Source organism: Trachypithecus francoisi, unplaced genomic scaffold, assembly GCF_009764315.1.
Source record: "Trachypithecus francoisi isolate TF-2019V2 unplaced genomic scaffold, Tfra_2.0 Lachesis_group20, whole genome shotgun sequence".
In the NCBI taxonomy this organism is placed as follows: domain Eukaryota; kingdom Metazoa; phylum Chordata; class Mammalia; order Primates; family Cercopithecidae; genus Trachypithecus; species Trachypithecus francoisi.
In genome coordinates, this window is record NW_022681466.1 from 237,312 (window position 1) to 251,586 (window position 14,275).

Consider the following 14,275-nt stretch of genomic DNA (forward strand, 5'->3'; position numbering starts at 1 on the left):
TAATACACTGCAATGACTACTTAAACGTTTTTGCGTGCAAACCATCACCTTTATGGCTATCAAAGTATTCTTCCTGCAAGTTTATCTCTAATCCTATTTCTGTTCTGCACTATGAGCTTTTAAATTCTTCAGCACATCATTTAAGGGCAGCCAAGATTTTATTTTTTGCCATAACCAGGACCAAGGCCATTGTGCACCTTGTTTTTTGTCTATATTTAGGTGAGATTATTACCAGTTCGTAGGATCAGCATGGGCTTTTCCTCTGCTAGGTTTCTGTTCATTATTTCTATTTGTGCCTCATACTTCTCTCAGCTGAAATTTTACTCTTTTTCAGATTTCACCTTTTAAACGAAATCTCTACTTTCATTTTCATAAATGAATCTCTGTTTTTCATGGACCTCTTTATTATTCAGTTGTATAATAGACTCTTAAGATGGAAAATAACTCATGACTGGTTTAATAAGCGGCTGCTTACTCATCTGTTTATCTTTTGGGAGCTCTTTCAGGATTGAAACTGTCCATTTCATCTCTTTCCTCCCATTATCAGTCTTAACTTAGACACACTGTAGAAGTCAACAATTATTTATTGAATTAGTAATTTACTTTTTGGCATCCTGAAATCATAGGAAATTAGAACAGATACTCTTAAATTATACACAATTTTCCTCCTAATTTAGACAAAAGAAGGGAGGCTTTATGGAATTAATTCTCATTAGGGAGTTTGGTGAAGCAATTTCTAGTTTTAACCATGCCAGTAAATGAATTTGTACTCTTGTGTTTATTATAGACCATAATATTATCATCCTACAGAGGGCAAAATTTAAAGGATTAGCTTAGAATTTTATATTAAACATATACAGTATACATCCACAATAAACATACTTACGACATAGAAACAAAATGACCAAATGCCACTATTTTTTCTCCCCTTGTGAAAGATGAAGGAGATCACGTATGTCATGAAGATAAGGGAAAAGGAATAACCGACAGCGCATGGGATCTAAAATCAACAGGAATGTGAAGCTTAGTTAAACACAAACGCAATCAAGGAAAACATTTGAGATTCAAAACATTGTCATAGCCCGGGATTTTATAGTTCTTTAATTTATGACCATATAAATATTGATAGAAATATTTCAAATTTTCAAATTAAATCACACAGTGATATTGTGAATATTGTCACTTACTTGAATATTGTCACTTACTTGAAAAATATGTATTATTGTAAGCAGCATGTCTTCAAGGTTTGAAATGTAGCTCATTAAATATATAAAAACGAAGACCAAGAAGTACAGGGAAACATCCACTAGCGCCTGCCCAAACCAGTAAGCAGAAGGGGAGAGTCCTGAAATCCGTAGCTGGGACCGAGCTCTGTTCTAATTAGCAGACAGCAAAGATACAAAATTTGTGGCTTAAGAAAATGTGGATTAAGGAACTATTCAAGCAAAATCTTTATTTGTAACAATTCTAGATTATGTCTACAAATGTAATCTGGACTAAGGGATGTGGATAGTTACAAACATAAATAACCAGTCTGCTGCTTTAATGAACTACACTGATGTTCATCACACACCTGGTAGAAATATGTAAAAGAAGACCTTAGAATAATCAAAGCATTGAACACTGCAGCAAATAAAATAGTGATTTAATGCCTTACAGGGGGATGGGGTGAATGGGATGAACAGTTTATCCCCTTAAACAACTACATTCTCATCATAGTGATTTCTCTCTCCCTCTCTTGTCTCTCCTTCACACACACACACACACACACACACACACAGACACACATAATTGCTTTATCCTTTAATTGGAATAAAAGAAATTGGGTTGTTCTGCCATAGTCCACATTCAAATATTTACCACTCATTCAAATATTTATGTGTATCTACATAAATATAAATACATTTATAAATGTAAATGTATTTTACATTATTTGTCATTCTCTAAATAAACATACTAAATTGCATATTTTAAAACTACTTATGAAGCGATGTGGTTTTCAGTATAATCAATAGGTTTATACATTAAACTATTCTAACAGTTGTGAATTTTTTTCTTTTAAAAAATACTTAAATTCATTTGTTGATGGGCTTTGATGAGCTGAATGATGCTCCTGCCTGAGACATAATTTGACCTAAAGATTCATATCAGAGCCTGCCTACATCAGACACAGGTCTATGCAGGTAGTTGAACTGGTAAAGAATTGATGATTGACTCAACACATGAGTGGAGGCAAGAGAAGAATTAAGGATGATTTGGGGATCTTTAGGAAATGACTGAGCACGTGGTGCTGCTATTTATGGAGAAAGTAGCCGGGGGGAAATACATTCAAGTAGCTCTACATTCCGTTCAGTTTTGAAAGCTTGAAACTTGAGACATCTGTGTTGCCTACAGTGGAAATGCTGAGAACGGAGTTTGTATCAACATTGGAGGTCAAATTAGAGACAATTAGAGATGGGGGTAGAGTCAGATCTGGGACTGACCAGCTGGTAGAGGGGATTCGAAGCCATAGAGTTAGATGGGTTTGCCTAAGACAGAATGATATCTAACATGAGAAGACAGCCAAGGGCCAATATCTGAGGATTTCCGAAATTTAGAGATTACATAGAGGAATGAGGATCTCCAAAGGAGACAAACAATGGACAGTCTTAGGATAAACATGGTGAAATTGTGGCATCACAGAAGCCAAAGAAATAGTTCATGTTTCCTATGGAGGAAGTTTTAAAGTTTGGATTAACACCAGAATGACTTATAGTTACATCGTACTAGTAAATAGAATTTCTTGAGATTCCTGCATGTTCCACATGAAAAGGGAACATTACATAAATCGTATGCTCTTTTTGTGGGCACTAGAGAGACAGAGAAAATGAAACAGACGAAGATGACACAGTGGAGATGCTTACACAAGTTTTCATAGATTTTTTTCATGAAGTCACAAAAATGGGAGTTGGCCTGGGTTGATTAATCATATAAATTCACCGCCTATGATTGCCACTCAAAATCTGGCTCCACTGCAGAACTACTGAATCAGAATCATCTTTTAAACAAGATGCTCAGGTAATTTGTGAACGCATTATAGATTCATTTGGATTAATGAGTGTCTGTAAATAAACATTTGTAAGTTGTCAGTTCAATATTGAAATTTTCTCTTATCTTTTCAAGTTCTCGCATTTCCAAAAATATCATTTCCTTTTATTTCAACAATCTCTTTTTAATTTTGGGGGGTGTAATTCTCAAACAAGAAAAAGTACCCATATTAAGTACATAGTTGAATGAGGTCTGATGAATGCATATGTTTCTGTACCACCGTCATAGGCAAGGTGTAGAACAACCCCTGAAGTTTCCCATGATCCCTTGCAGTCAATAGCCTTTACCACTGGTTACAGGTGACCTCCCACACCCCGAGCCTGCCTTCTGTCACTACAGATTAATTTTACCTTTCTAAGAATTTTTTATAAAGTAAATCATCCTAATTAAAAGTACCTAATTATTTGTGGTTATCATTCCCTCAGTGTAATGGTTCTGAGACTCACCTGTGTTGGTGCATTTATTAGTTGTTCCTTCTGTTTTACTGCTGAATAGTGTTCCATTGTATGGCTATATCAGAATTTGTTTATCAGTTCACTGCTTGGGGGACACTTGGGTCTTTTCGAGTTGTTGGCTGTTATGACTAACGCTGTTCAGAACGTTAATGCTCAAGTGTTTACGTGGAAAGATGTTTTCTCTTCTTTTGAGTAAATACTTAGGAGAAGAATTGCTAGGTCATAAGAATGAGTATATTTTTAACTTTATAAGAAACAGCCAAATTATTTTGCAAAGTGATTGTCCAATTTACAATCCCTCCCACAGTGCATGAGAGGTCCGATTTCTCCACATCTTCATAAACTCTTGATATTGTTGGTCATTCTAACATTATTCGTTTTATTGAGTGTGTAGAGCTATCTCATTGAGGCTATTTTCCTGATTACTCGTGACATTAACCATCTTTTCATGGGAGTATTTTCCATCTGTACATCTTCTTTGGTAAAGTATATACACAAATACTTTGTCCATTTAAAAAATCAGGCTATCCTCTATTACAGAGGAATGAGAGTTCTTTACATATTCTTGATACAAATCTTTGTCACATATATAAGTATTGTGAATATTTTTCTCCCAGTCCGTGGTTTGCCTTTTATTTTATTTTATTTTTAAATTAATTAATTAATTTATTTTTTGAGATGGAGTCTCGGTCTGTTGCCCAGGCTGGAGTGCAGTGGCACAATCTCAGCTCACTGCAACCTCCACATCCCAGGTTCAAGCGATTCTCCTGCCTCGGCCTCCTAAGTAGCTGGGATTACAGGCATGCACCACCACTTCCAGCTAATTTTTGTATTTTTAGTAGAGACGGGTTTTCGCCATGTCGGCCAGGTTGATGTCAAACTCCTGACCTCAGGTGATCTGCCCACCTCGGCTTCCCAAAGTGCTGAGATTATAGGCGTGAGCCACCAAGCTCAGCTGCCTTTTATTATTTATTAGTGTTTTACAAGAGCAGAAGCTTTTAACTTTGATGAAGTTCAAGTTATCTTTTTAAAAAGGCTTCTTCTTCCCTATCTGAAAAATATTGCCTATCACAAGATCTGTGATTCATTTCAAATTAATTTTGTGCATGGTGTCACGGACGTTAAGAACTTTTTTTTTTTCAGAATGATATCGACTTGTTCCACCACAGTTTGCTGAAAAGTCTAATCTTACCCCCATTTAAGTTATTTGGTAATTTTATTGACAATCAATTGATATATGTGTGGGCTTATTTCTGAAATGTCTATTTCATTTAAAATATCTACATAATTATTCTTAATTAATACAACACATTCTTAATTACTACAAGTTTGTAGTGAGCCTTGAAATCAGAAGCATATTTTCCAGCTTTGCTTTTTTTTCAAAGTTGGTTTGTCTATTCTAGTTTGTTGGCATATCCAGATAAAGTTCAGAATAATTCTCTATTACCTATTTATATATATATGTCAACTTATAAAACTTTCTTTTATTTTTATACCTTAGAATTTATGTCTGAATTGGCTGCTCAGTTAAGCATATATAAATATTCTTATGAAAAATCTTGTAAAATTACCTTCTGCTTCTGACTATGCAAAATAATGGAAGTTGCAATTACTCATTATTACCTTATAATCATCGATGCTGCTCATGGCAATGTAAGGTGGGCAACTCGATGTTAAAACCAGCCAGAACATGATATATGCCAGGAATCCGATTGGATTGTCCTGTCCATTCTGAAAAATCCAAAGAATACAAATGAGCTGAATGAAGAAATTTAAAGATCATTTTCTGGAATACATTTTTAAAATTTTAGACTAAGTTTATGTAATTCTGCCTTAGGTCCCTTTTGAGATTCTCAGACTCTTTCATTATCCTTCCAGTTTGGACACTTAACTTTTGGCTTTATACTCAAATTTACAGATAAGTGACTGAAGAAAATGAATGCACTGATAACATTTGGAAAATAATAAGAGCAAGATTTTTCTCTTTTCTTGCCTTATGATTCTAAAATGTATTTTGGTGCTAAATAATAAATTATAATTCACAGTTGACACATTCAATTTCTTAGCTGATCTTTATCTCAAATGTGGCAGCTTGAACTCAAAAAATATCTGACATTTTATGGCTACAGTGATAATAAGCTAGTTTTTAAGGTACATCATGAGACCTGATAAATATTGGTTGAAGATGCAAAAGTAGAGATGAAAAACTAGAAGGGAGAGCGAAAACACCAAGAAAACCTTTGCCCTAGTTCCATCTGTTGTTGCTCCTGTTTGTAACAATCTTTAAGGACAAAAGACCACAAACTCTCTTGAAAGCCAGTCCCATGCTATTTTCATGATTCACATAGTTGCTTCTTTGATTAAACACATCACTGAAGAAAGTTCTAACCAGAGCCTGGTGGTCTTCAGCTTGGTCACCAGAAAGACACTTGCTAACCATAGATGGTAAGATTACAGCTTATTGTCTGGTTGCTTCCAGAACGTCCTGAGTACTGGGTAGGTTTAATACTTAGTGGCTGAACTACTAAGTATATATACACAAATGGTATATATACAAATATGCAAATACTTTGTCTGTTTAAAAAAATCAAGTTATCCTCTATTACAGAGGCATGAGAGTTCTTTACATATTCTTGATACAAATCTTGTCACATATATAAGTATTGTGAATATTTTTCTCCCAGCCTGTGATTTGCCTTTTATTTTATTTTTAAATTAGTTAATTAATTTATTTTTTGAGATGGAGTCTTGGTCTGTTGCCCAGGCTGGAGTGCAGTGACGCAATCTCAGCTCACTGCAACCTCCGCATCCCAGGTTCAAGCGATTCTTGAACTTTGGGCAGGATAGAAGCAAGTTCTGAAACTCTGGGAAACTCTGACTTTGGGGGCAATGAGCAGGTAAAGTAGAATAGAGAATAAAATGAGTTGCTGGGGATATTGGTTAAAGTGACTATATCAGGCACATAAATACAAAGTCAGCTGAGCTGGTTCGTATCTAATTAACTCTAGTTGAAACAGGATATCTTGATAGATAGAAGTCTGAGGCAATTTGCCCAATTATTATATACTGCTCTCAGAAACCAGAAAATTGAAAGATGTTAAAAATACATGATCTTTGTGTTCAAAGAACTCTCTGAAAGGGAGAAATGTATGTATACAATAACTAAAAAGGAATCATTACGAACTGTGATAGTTATTCTGGTTCTAAACTTAAAGGGCTGTATACATTTCGATTACTTGGACTTTTTTTAAAAAATAGATTCCCTCCTCTCACCACGCCCATGAGGAAAAGTGGTTTGATTGGTTTGGAGTAGGCCAGGGGAATTAATATTTTTGACAGGAATCTGCAGTAATTCTGATGTAGACAGTCTGCAATTCTAGCCTGAACTTTGTCATGAATTTCTTTTGTAAAATTTCTAAAAGTAATAATAAAGCCCCTTCCTTCCTTTATTCTTTCCTTCCTTCCCCCTTCCTTCCTTCCTTCCTTCCTTCCTTCCTTCCTTCCCTCCTTCCCTCCTTCCCTCCTTCCCTCCTTCCTTCCTTCCTTCCTTCCTTCCTTCCTTCCTTCCTTCATTTGTTCTTTCCTTTCTTTCTCCTTTGTTTCATTTGTTCACTATTCTCGTGCTGGTCACAGTGCTGTATGATTTCATTTTTATTGCTTCGTATTCTCTTTGAAAAATGTTTTGTTCGTTTTATTTTACTTTAAACAAATTGAAGCTCTGAAAAGGCATTGATTTTCCAAAGTCACAGAACTAGAATGAGTCCAAATGTTAATTTATTATGCAGTGGTTTACTCAATAAAAACAAGATTCCAGCCCTTTAAAGGGTGATCTGGGAGATTCCTGTTAGAGGAAAGTCAGGAATTGTACGATTATATATACTTACCTCCAAAAATGTACTTCTTTCAGTTTGGATATGTACTGATGGTTTAACCATTCCAAGTAGCCCATTACTAACAATGTCCATAAGAACTGGGAAGCAATTCAATCTTTTGGCATTGCATGCTAATGAAAAGCTGTAATTCTAAAATATAACAAGCAAGGATATAAGTTCTCAAATATCTTCATTTTGTTCTCTAAAAAAGTCAAAATTTGACATTTAAGAGGTTATACTTTTCTTATGGTGTCAAATAACCAAAGTAAAAAGCCAAACACTGTGTAAGTAAAATCAAACACTGTATAAGTAAATCAAAACATGTATATAGTAAAACTAAATCATGTAACTGATATTTAGGACACCAGATGTCTTGCTTGAGATTAGCATCATATGTTCAGTGTTTATTGTTTAACAACAAAACAGAAGTTTTGGAATACATGTATTATAAAATCTTTGAGGGGAAACATGAAATTTTCGAACTTACATATGGTCTTGATAGTAGGTATTCTAGAGTATGTATTTTGCTAATAGTTTGTGCCAGTAGACAATGATGGATATATGAATTACTTATGCCAGTGAATACAATTCACTAAGTAATAAATGAAAACAGTATTTGCTTTTCATTTTTATTTCTTAAGTTGGAGGCCTGAGTATATTGATATTATGTTAGCTTTTCACATTTTTCAGAAAGATTATTAGAGACCTGCATACCTTTTCACTACCACACACTGTGATGGCTCCATTATAAGATGGGTCATCTGTGCCATTTCTAGTTCCAAATGCATCCACTTCTAAAGCTATGTTCTGGTGCTCCACAGAATGTATAAAGTCATCAATGCTTGCCCCTAAGATGTAGTTAAAGATATTAGGTATCACAAAACTAAAAAAATTAATGTCAAGTTCTCTTTTTTGACAATTGTAAATTGTAGTCAAATTACAATTAATATCATTAGGTGATGCAGTAATATGGACCATCAGGATATTTTCTACATAACATGCTTGTTAATGTGAATTAAAGTATCTATTTATTTCTCACGGAATTCCTTCATGATATTTTTATTTGCTTATGATTATTATTAATGTGAAAGTTTTTTTAGTTCCAAATGTCTTTCAAAATAGATTTCCTTCTAGAATCTTGCAATGAATGGCCATAACCGATAAGTCTTTAATGATACAGATAACTTCTATTGATTAACCACCAAATTCGCTAAAAGTCATTTTACTCCTGCTAGATTATGAATTAATTTTCAAAATTTTCTTGATGCAGGAAGACAACATGTAGACTAGCAATGTGAGGAGCTCTGTAGACCTTCTCCCCAGGAAAACAATGATAACTTATAAAAATTCCTAAAAAACCAACGAATTAAAATCTTTTGAAATTGTTCTAAGAGCATACAGAACACAATGACACCCTTATTTAATAAAATTTATTAAATCTCAGTAAGAACACTGAGAAATTGTGGCATTTGAGCCACAGCCTGATCCCTCCACTCCCCACTTCCTTCTCAGATCTGTGTAACAGAAGCTTAACTCTGAAAGGGTGTCGGCAAGCACGCAGGGATCCTTCTTCCCCAAGTCCAGTTCAGGGCTATAGTATCTTCATGGGAGGGGCTTCCCATCAACTTTTCTCATTTCCCCACATCTATGTTGCAGAAGATCAATACCAGGCAAGAGGGGCTAAGAGATCTGGAGTTCTCTTCCTCCACCCATTCCCTGATCCTAAAGTGGAAGCTCTACCCTAGTAATAAGAGGCCAAAAACACCGGGACACAATCATCCTTGTGCCATCTCACATGTAGGACAGAGTTTCCATGACAGGAGAGGCAAGCTGAGAAGACCAGAGGCCACCCCCCCTGCCAAGTACCCTGCTCATAAATCAGGGGCTCCACAACAAGAGAATTAGGCATGATTCATGCTTCCAGCTCTGAAGCAATGGTGAGATTCTTGTTTCAGGAGCAGCGGCAAGCCATAAGAACAGTATGTGCTGAGACTCTCCCTCAAGAAACTGACTTTAGTGGGAACAGAGTTTGGGGAAGTTCAGGCCTAAGAGTGCACTAAAAACCGTCAAGATTTTGTTGGTAAGCAATTGACAGGAGATTGCAATTCACTCGGTTAAACCATACACCAGCTAAAAGTTTACTAGAGAGAGCAGCAAAACAGAGAGTTAAGAAGAGCCCTTCTGTGGAGAGGACAAACCTCAATAACTGGTCTCGAAGACTTTTCCTACAAACAAGCCCATATTTATAGTAGTGCTCCCTTATCCATGGTTTCACTTTCTTTTTTTTTTTTTTTTTTTTTGAGACGGAGTCTCGCTCTGTCGCCCAGGCTGGAGGGCAGTGGCCAGATCTCAGCTCACTGCAAGCTCCGCCTCCCGGGTTCACGCCATTCTCCTGCCTCAGCCTCCCGAGTAGCTGGGACTACAGGCACCCGCCACCTCGCCCGGCTAGTTTTTTGTATATTTTAGTAGAGACGGGGTTTCACCATGTTAGCCAGGATGGTCTCGATCTCCTGACCTCGTGATCCGCCCGTCTCGGCCTCCCAAAGTGCTGGGATTACAGGCTTGAGCCACCGCGCCCGGCCTATGGTTTCACTTTCTACAGTTTTAGTTACTTTTAGTCCACTGCAGCTGTAAAATACAACATGAAAAATTCCAGAAATAAACATTGTGTAAGTTTTAAATTGCATGGCATTCTGATCAGATGGATGAAATCTCATATCGTCCACTCTGCCCTGTGCAGGATGTGAATCAGCCCCTTGTCTTGTGTGTCCACACTGCATATGCTACCTACTCATTAGTAACTTAGTAGCCACTTCTGTTATCAGATCGACTATCAAGACATCACAGTGCTTGTGTTCAATTAACCCTTATTTTACTTAATAGTGGCCCCAAAGCACAAAAGGAGTAATGCTGGCAATTTGAATACGTCAAAGAGAAGCCATATATTGCTTCCTTTAAGTGGAAAGGTGAAAGTTGTTGACTTAATAAGGAAAGGAAAAAAATTGTATGCTGAGTTTGTTAAGATCTACTCTGAGAGCAAATCTCTTCTGTAAATTGTGTAGAAGAAAAAAGAAATCCATACTAGTCTTGCTGTTGCACCTCAGACTGCAAAAGTTATAGCCACAGTGCCTGATAAGGGCTTAGCTAAGATGGAAAAGGCAATACATTTGTGGATAAAAAACCTGAACAGAAACGTGTTCTCATGGATGGCCATTAGGTTTGGTACTATCTATGGCTTCAGACATCTGCTGGGGATCTTGTCATGTTTCCGATGAGAGGGAATTACTGTACTTGGATCAAACGGTGGAGCAATTTATGCATGTGGGCATTTTTGAAAACAATAGGCCAATCAGTTTGCTACTGGTGGTGACTAACAACTGAATGTTATACCAGTGGAGTTAGCCAGTTTAATGGAGAGATCAGGGAAAGAGACAAAGAAAGGTCTGCCAAATCTATTGCCATCTCAGGGGAACAATGCACATGGCCGAAACTATGCCTCTGAAGAACAGCATCAGAGTTGTATAAAGTAAGGGAAATGAGCAAACAATAATAACAAGCTTCAAGACAAGTTGGCGACCATTATCCAAAGTTTGTTACAATGTATGACTTTAAATGTCCAGTTTTCAACCAAAATTATGAGACATGCTAAAAAATAAGAAAGTGTCACCCTTATACAGGAAAAAGGTGGGCAACAAGAACTGCCTTTGGAAGGCTGAGATAGCAAACTTGAAAAACAAAGACTTCAAGGCAGGTATTGTAAGTATGCTCAAAGAACTAAAAGAAAGCAAGTTTAGAGAAGTGAAGAAAGGTGTGATGATAATGTCTCATCAAATAGACTATACCAATAAAAAGTTTTTTTAAATAATAAAGAACCAAATCGAAATTCTGGAGTTGAAGGTACAATAATTGAAACGAAAAATTCACTGAAGGAACACAACAGTAGATTTGAATGATCAGCAGAAAGAATGACAACAAACCTGTAAATTACAGACAGGAAGACAGATTAGATGGGATTATGCAATCTGAAGAACAACAACAAAAGAAAACAGAACCTCAGAAAAATATGGGACTTTATTAATCACACTATTTCATATGCAATGGAAGTACCATAGGGAGAGGAGAGAGATAAAGGAAGAGAAAAACAACCACTGAAGAAATAATGACTGAAAACTTACAAAATTTGATTAAAAACTTTATACATCCAAGAAGTTCAACCAACTCCAAGTAGGATATATGCAAAAAGATCCAAATCCAGACACATTAGAGTAAAAACGGTGAAGACAAAGGCAAAGAAAATGTTTCCTTAATGATGTATCAGGAAACACCAATAAGAACCCAGCTGATTTCTCATCAGAAACAAAGGAAGCCAGAACACAGTAAAATGACATATTCAAAGTGCTGAAAAAAAAATTCAGCAAAACTAGCTTTCAAAGATGTAGGTGGTAATAGGTATGATGTATACTGTTTGAGTGATGGTTACACTAAAAGCCCAGACTTCACCACTACACAATATATCCATGTAGCAAAACCACACTTTTATCCTCTAAATCTATAAAAATAAAAATAATAAAGAATAAAAAATGGTGAAGGTAGAACTTTTTTTCCTAGATAAACAAAAATGAAGAATTTGTTACTAGCAGACTTTCCTTATAAGAAATACCTAAAACTGAAAGCAAATAACCCCAGATGGCAATTTGAATCCAAGTGAAAATGCCAAAGAGGTTCAGCAAACACAGCTATGTACTTATAATCGTAGTACAAATGCGTATTTCCCTCTTGTATTAACTCGTTTTAAAAGCAATTGTATAATGCAGTATCATATAATTTTATCATTGAGGCTGTAAAATATAGACATGTGAAATATTTGAAAACAATGGCACAAAGGAGGCAGGTGGAAGCCTAGCTGTACTGGAGTAAGGACATCACATAGGATGATAATATGAACTCACAGGAACAAATGAAGGGAACCAGAAACGGTAAATAAACTTAATTTCAATGAGCTAAAGACTCTTTCGTCTTATATAGCTGTATTCACTCTTCCCTGTTTTGATGTTATTATTACACATATTATTACACATCTAAATGTTTTAAAACCAGCAATACATTGGTACAATTATTACTCGATATGATTTCATATCTTTTAAAGAAGCTGAGAGAAGGACAGCAAGTATATATTTGTAGACTTTGTTACATTAATCTTAAATTTGTGTAAACTTTAAGTAGATTAAAATAAGATGTATACTCTAGGCCCCAAAACAACCCCAAGAACATAATTCAAAAATATAATAAAAAATCATTAAAAGAATTAAATCATTAAACTAGAAAATACTCAGTGCCAAAGAAAACAGTAAAGAAGAAATAGAGGAACAAAAAGACATGAGACTTTCAGAAAACAAACAATAAACTGGCAGATATAAATCCTACATTATTAGTAAAAATATGGTTTGTGAATAAAATAATACACACAAAAGGCATAGATTGTTAGGTTGTATTTAAAAACACTGTCCAACTATATACTGTTTGAGGAGACACATATTAAATTAAATTTACAGGAGACACATATTAAATTTCATTGATACAAATAGATTGAAAGCAGAAGGTGGAACAAAAATACATCATGCAAGACAAGACCATGGGAAAGCTGGAGTGGCTCTTCTAAGATCGGACAAAATAGATGAAAACAAAAAATGTTACTAGAAATAATGAAAGACATTTTCTAACGATACAGGGGTCAAAACAAGATCAAAACAGCAGGAAGTTATAACATTTATAAACATATACGCACTTAACAGAGACTCAAAATACAAAATAGCACTGAAGAGTGAAATATACAAATTTTCACTCACAACAGCAGAAAGCATATTCTTCTCAAGTGCACAAGAAACATTCTCCAAGATGAGATAAAGGCAAGGACATCAAACAAGCCTCAATATATTGAAAAAGGTTGAAATTTTATAAACTATGATATCTGACCACAGGGGATGAATTCAAACTTCAACAACAAAAACTTAGAAAATCACAAATTTTTGGAAACTAATCTTCTCCTAAATAACCAATGAGTCAGAAAAGAAATCACAAAGGAAATTCGAAAATATTTTGGGAGAAATGAAAATTAAAACATGATGTACCGAAACTTAGGCTATGCAGCGAAAGCATAGCTTAGAGGGAAGTTTATAGCTGTAAACACCTATGTTAAATAAAAGAAGAAAAATCTCAAACCAGTAAGCGAAACTTCTGAAGGCACTGAAAAAGACACTGAAAAAGAGAGGAACAAGCTAAACACAAGGCAAACAGAAAGAAATGAAACCAAGAATATTGGTTTGGAAATGAGTGACATAGACAATAGAAAAACAATAGAGACAATTAAGCTAGAAGTTGGTTCTTTGAAAGCATCAACAAAATTGATGAACCCTTAGCTAGGATGACCAAGAAAGAGTAAAATAACATGAAAATTACTAAGATCAGGAACAAAAAGAGGGTATGAACACCAATCTTATAGATTAAAAGATAGCTACACTGGTACATTTCTACCTAATAAGGAAGAATTGTCAATCCTTCACAAAGTCTCAAAAAGAAAAAAAAAAAAAATAGACGAAGTGCAGGGAACATTTGCCAACTAATTATACGCAGCAAATATTACCCTGATATCTAAAGACATTAGCATAAAATAAAACTACAGACCAATATCCCTTATGAATAGAGATGGAAAATGTTATCAACAAAACCCTAGAAAACCAAATCCGGGAGAAAATGGAAAGGATTATACACCACGACCAAGTAGAATCTATCCTATAAATGCAAGGTTGGTTTAATGTCTGAAAATAACGTGGTATAAAACCCATATGACCATCTCAGTAGACA

At 35.4% G+C, this 14,275-nt stretch overlaps 1 protein-coding gene across 5 annotated transcripts in view; it reads right to left on the reverse strand.

Moving 5' to 3' along the window:
- The window catches only part of ABCA8 (ATP binding cassette subfamily A member 8), a 79,456-nt gene that overhangs the window by 14,809 nt on the left and 50,372 nt on the right, over window positions 1–14,275 (reverse strand). For all 5 annotated transcript variants that reach the window (XR_004430393.1, XM_033181970.1, XM_033181968.1 and 2 more), the window contains 5 exons: window positions 8,129–8,262; window positions 7,427–7,564; window positions 5,166–5,273; window positions 1,206–1,376; window positions 887–1,000 (listed from right to left, as the gene is read on the reverse strand). Coding sequence is in view for 4 of the 5 variants with exons in the window: in XM_033181970.1 (XP_033037861.1) it covers window positions 887–1,000; window positions 1,206–1,376; window positions 5,166–5,273; window positions 7,427–7,564; window positions 8,129–8,262 (665 nt within the window). In the remaining variant the exon portion in view is untranslated. The remainder of the gene's footprint in view (window positions 1–886; window positions 1,001–1,205; window positions 1,377–5,165; window positions 5,274–7,426; window positions 7,565–8,128; window positions 8,263–14,275) is intronic.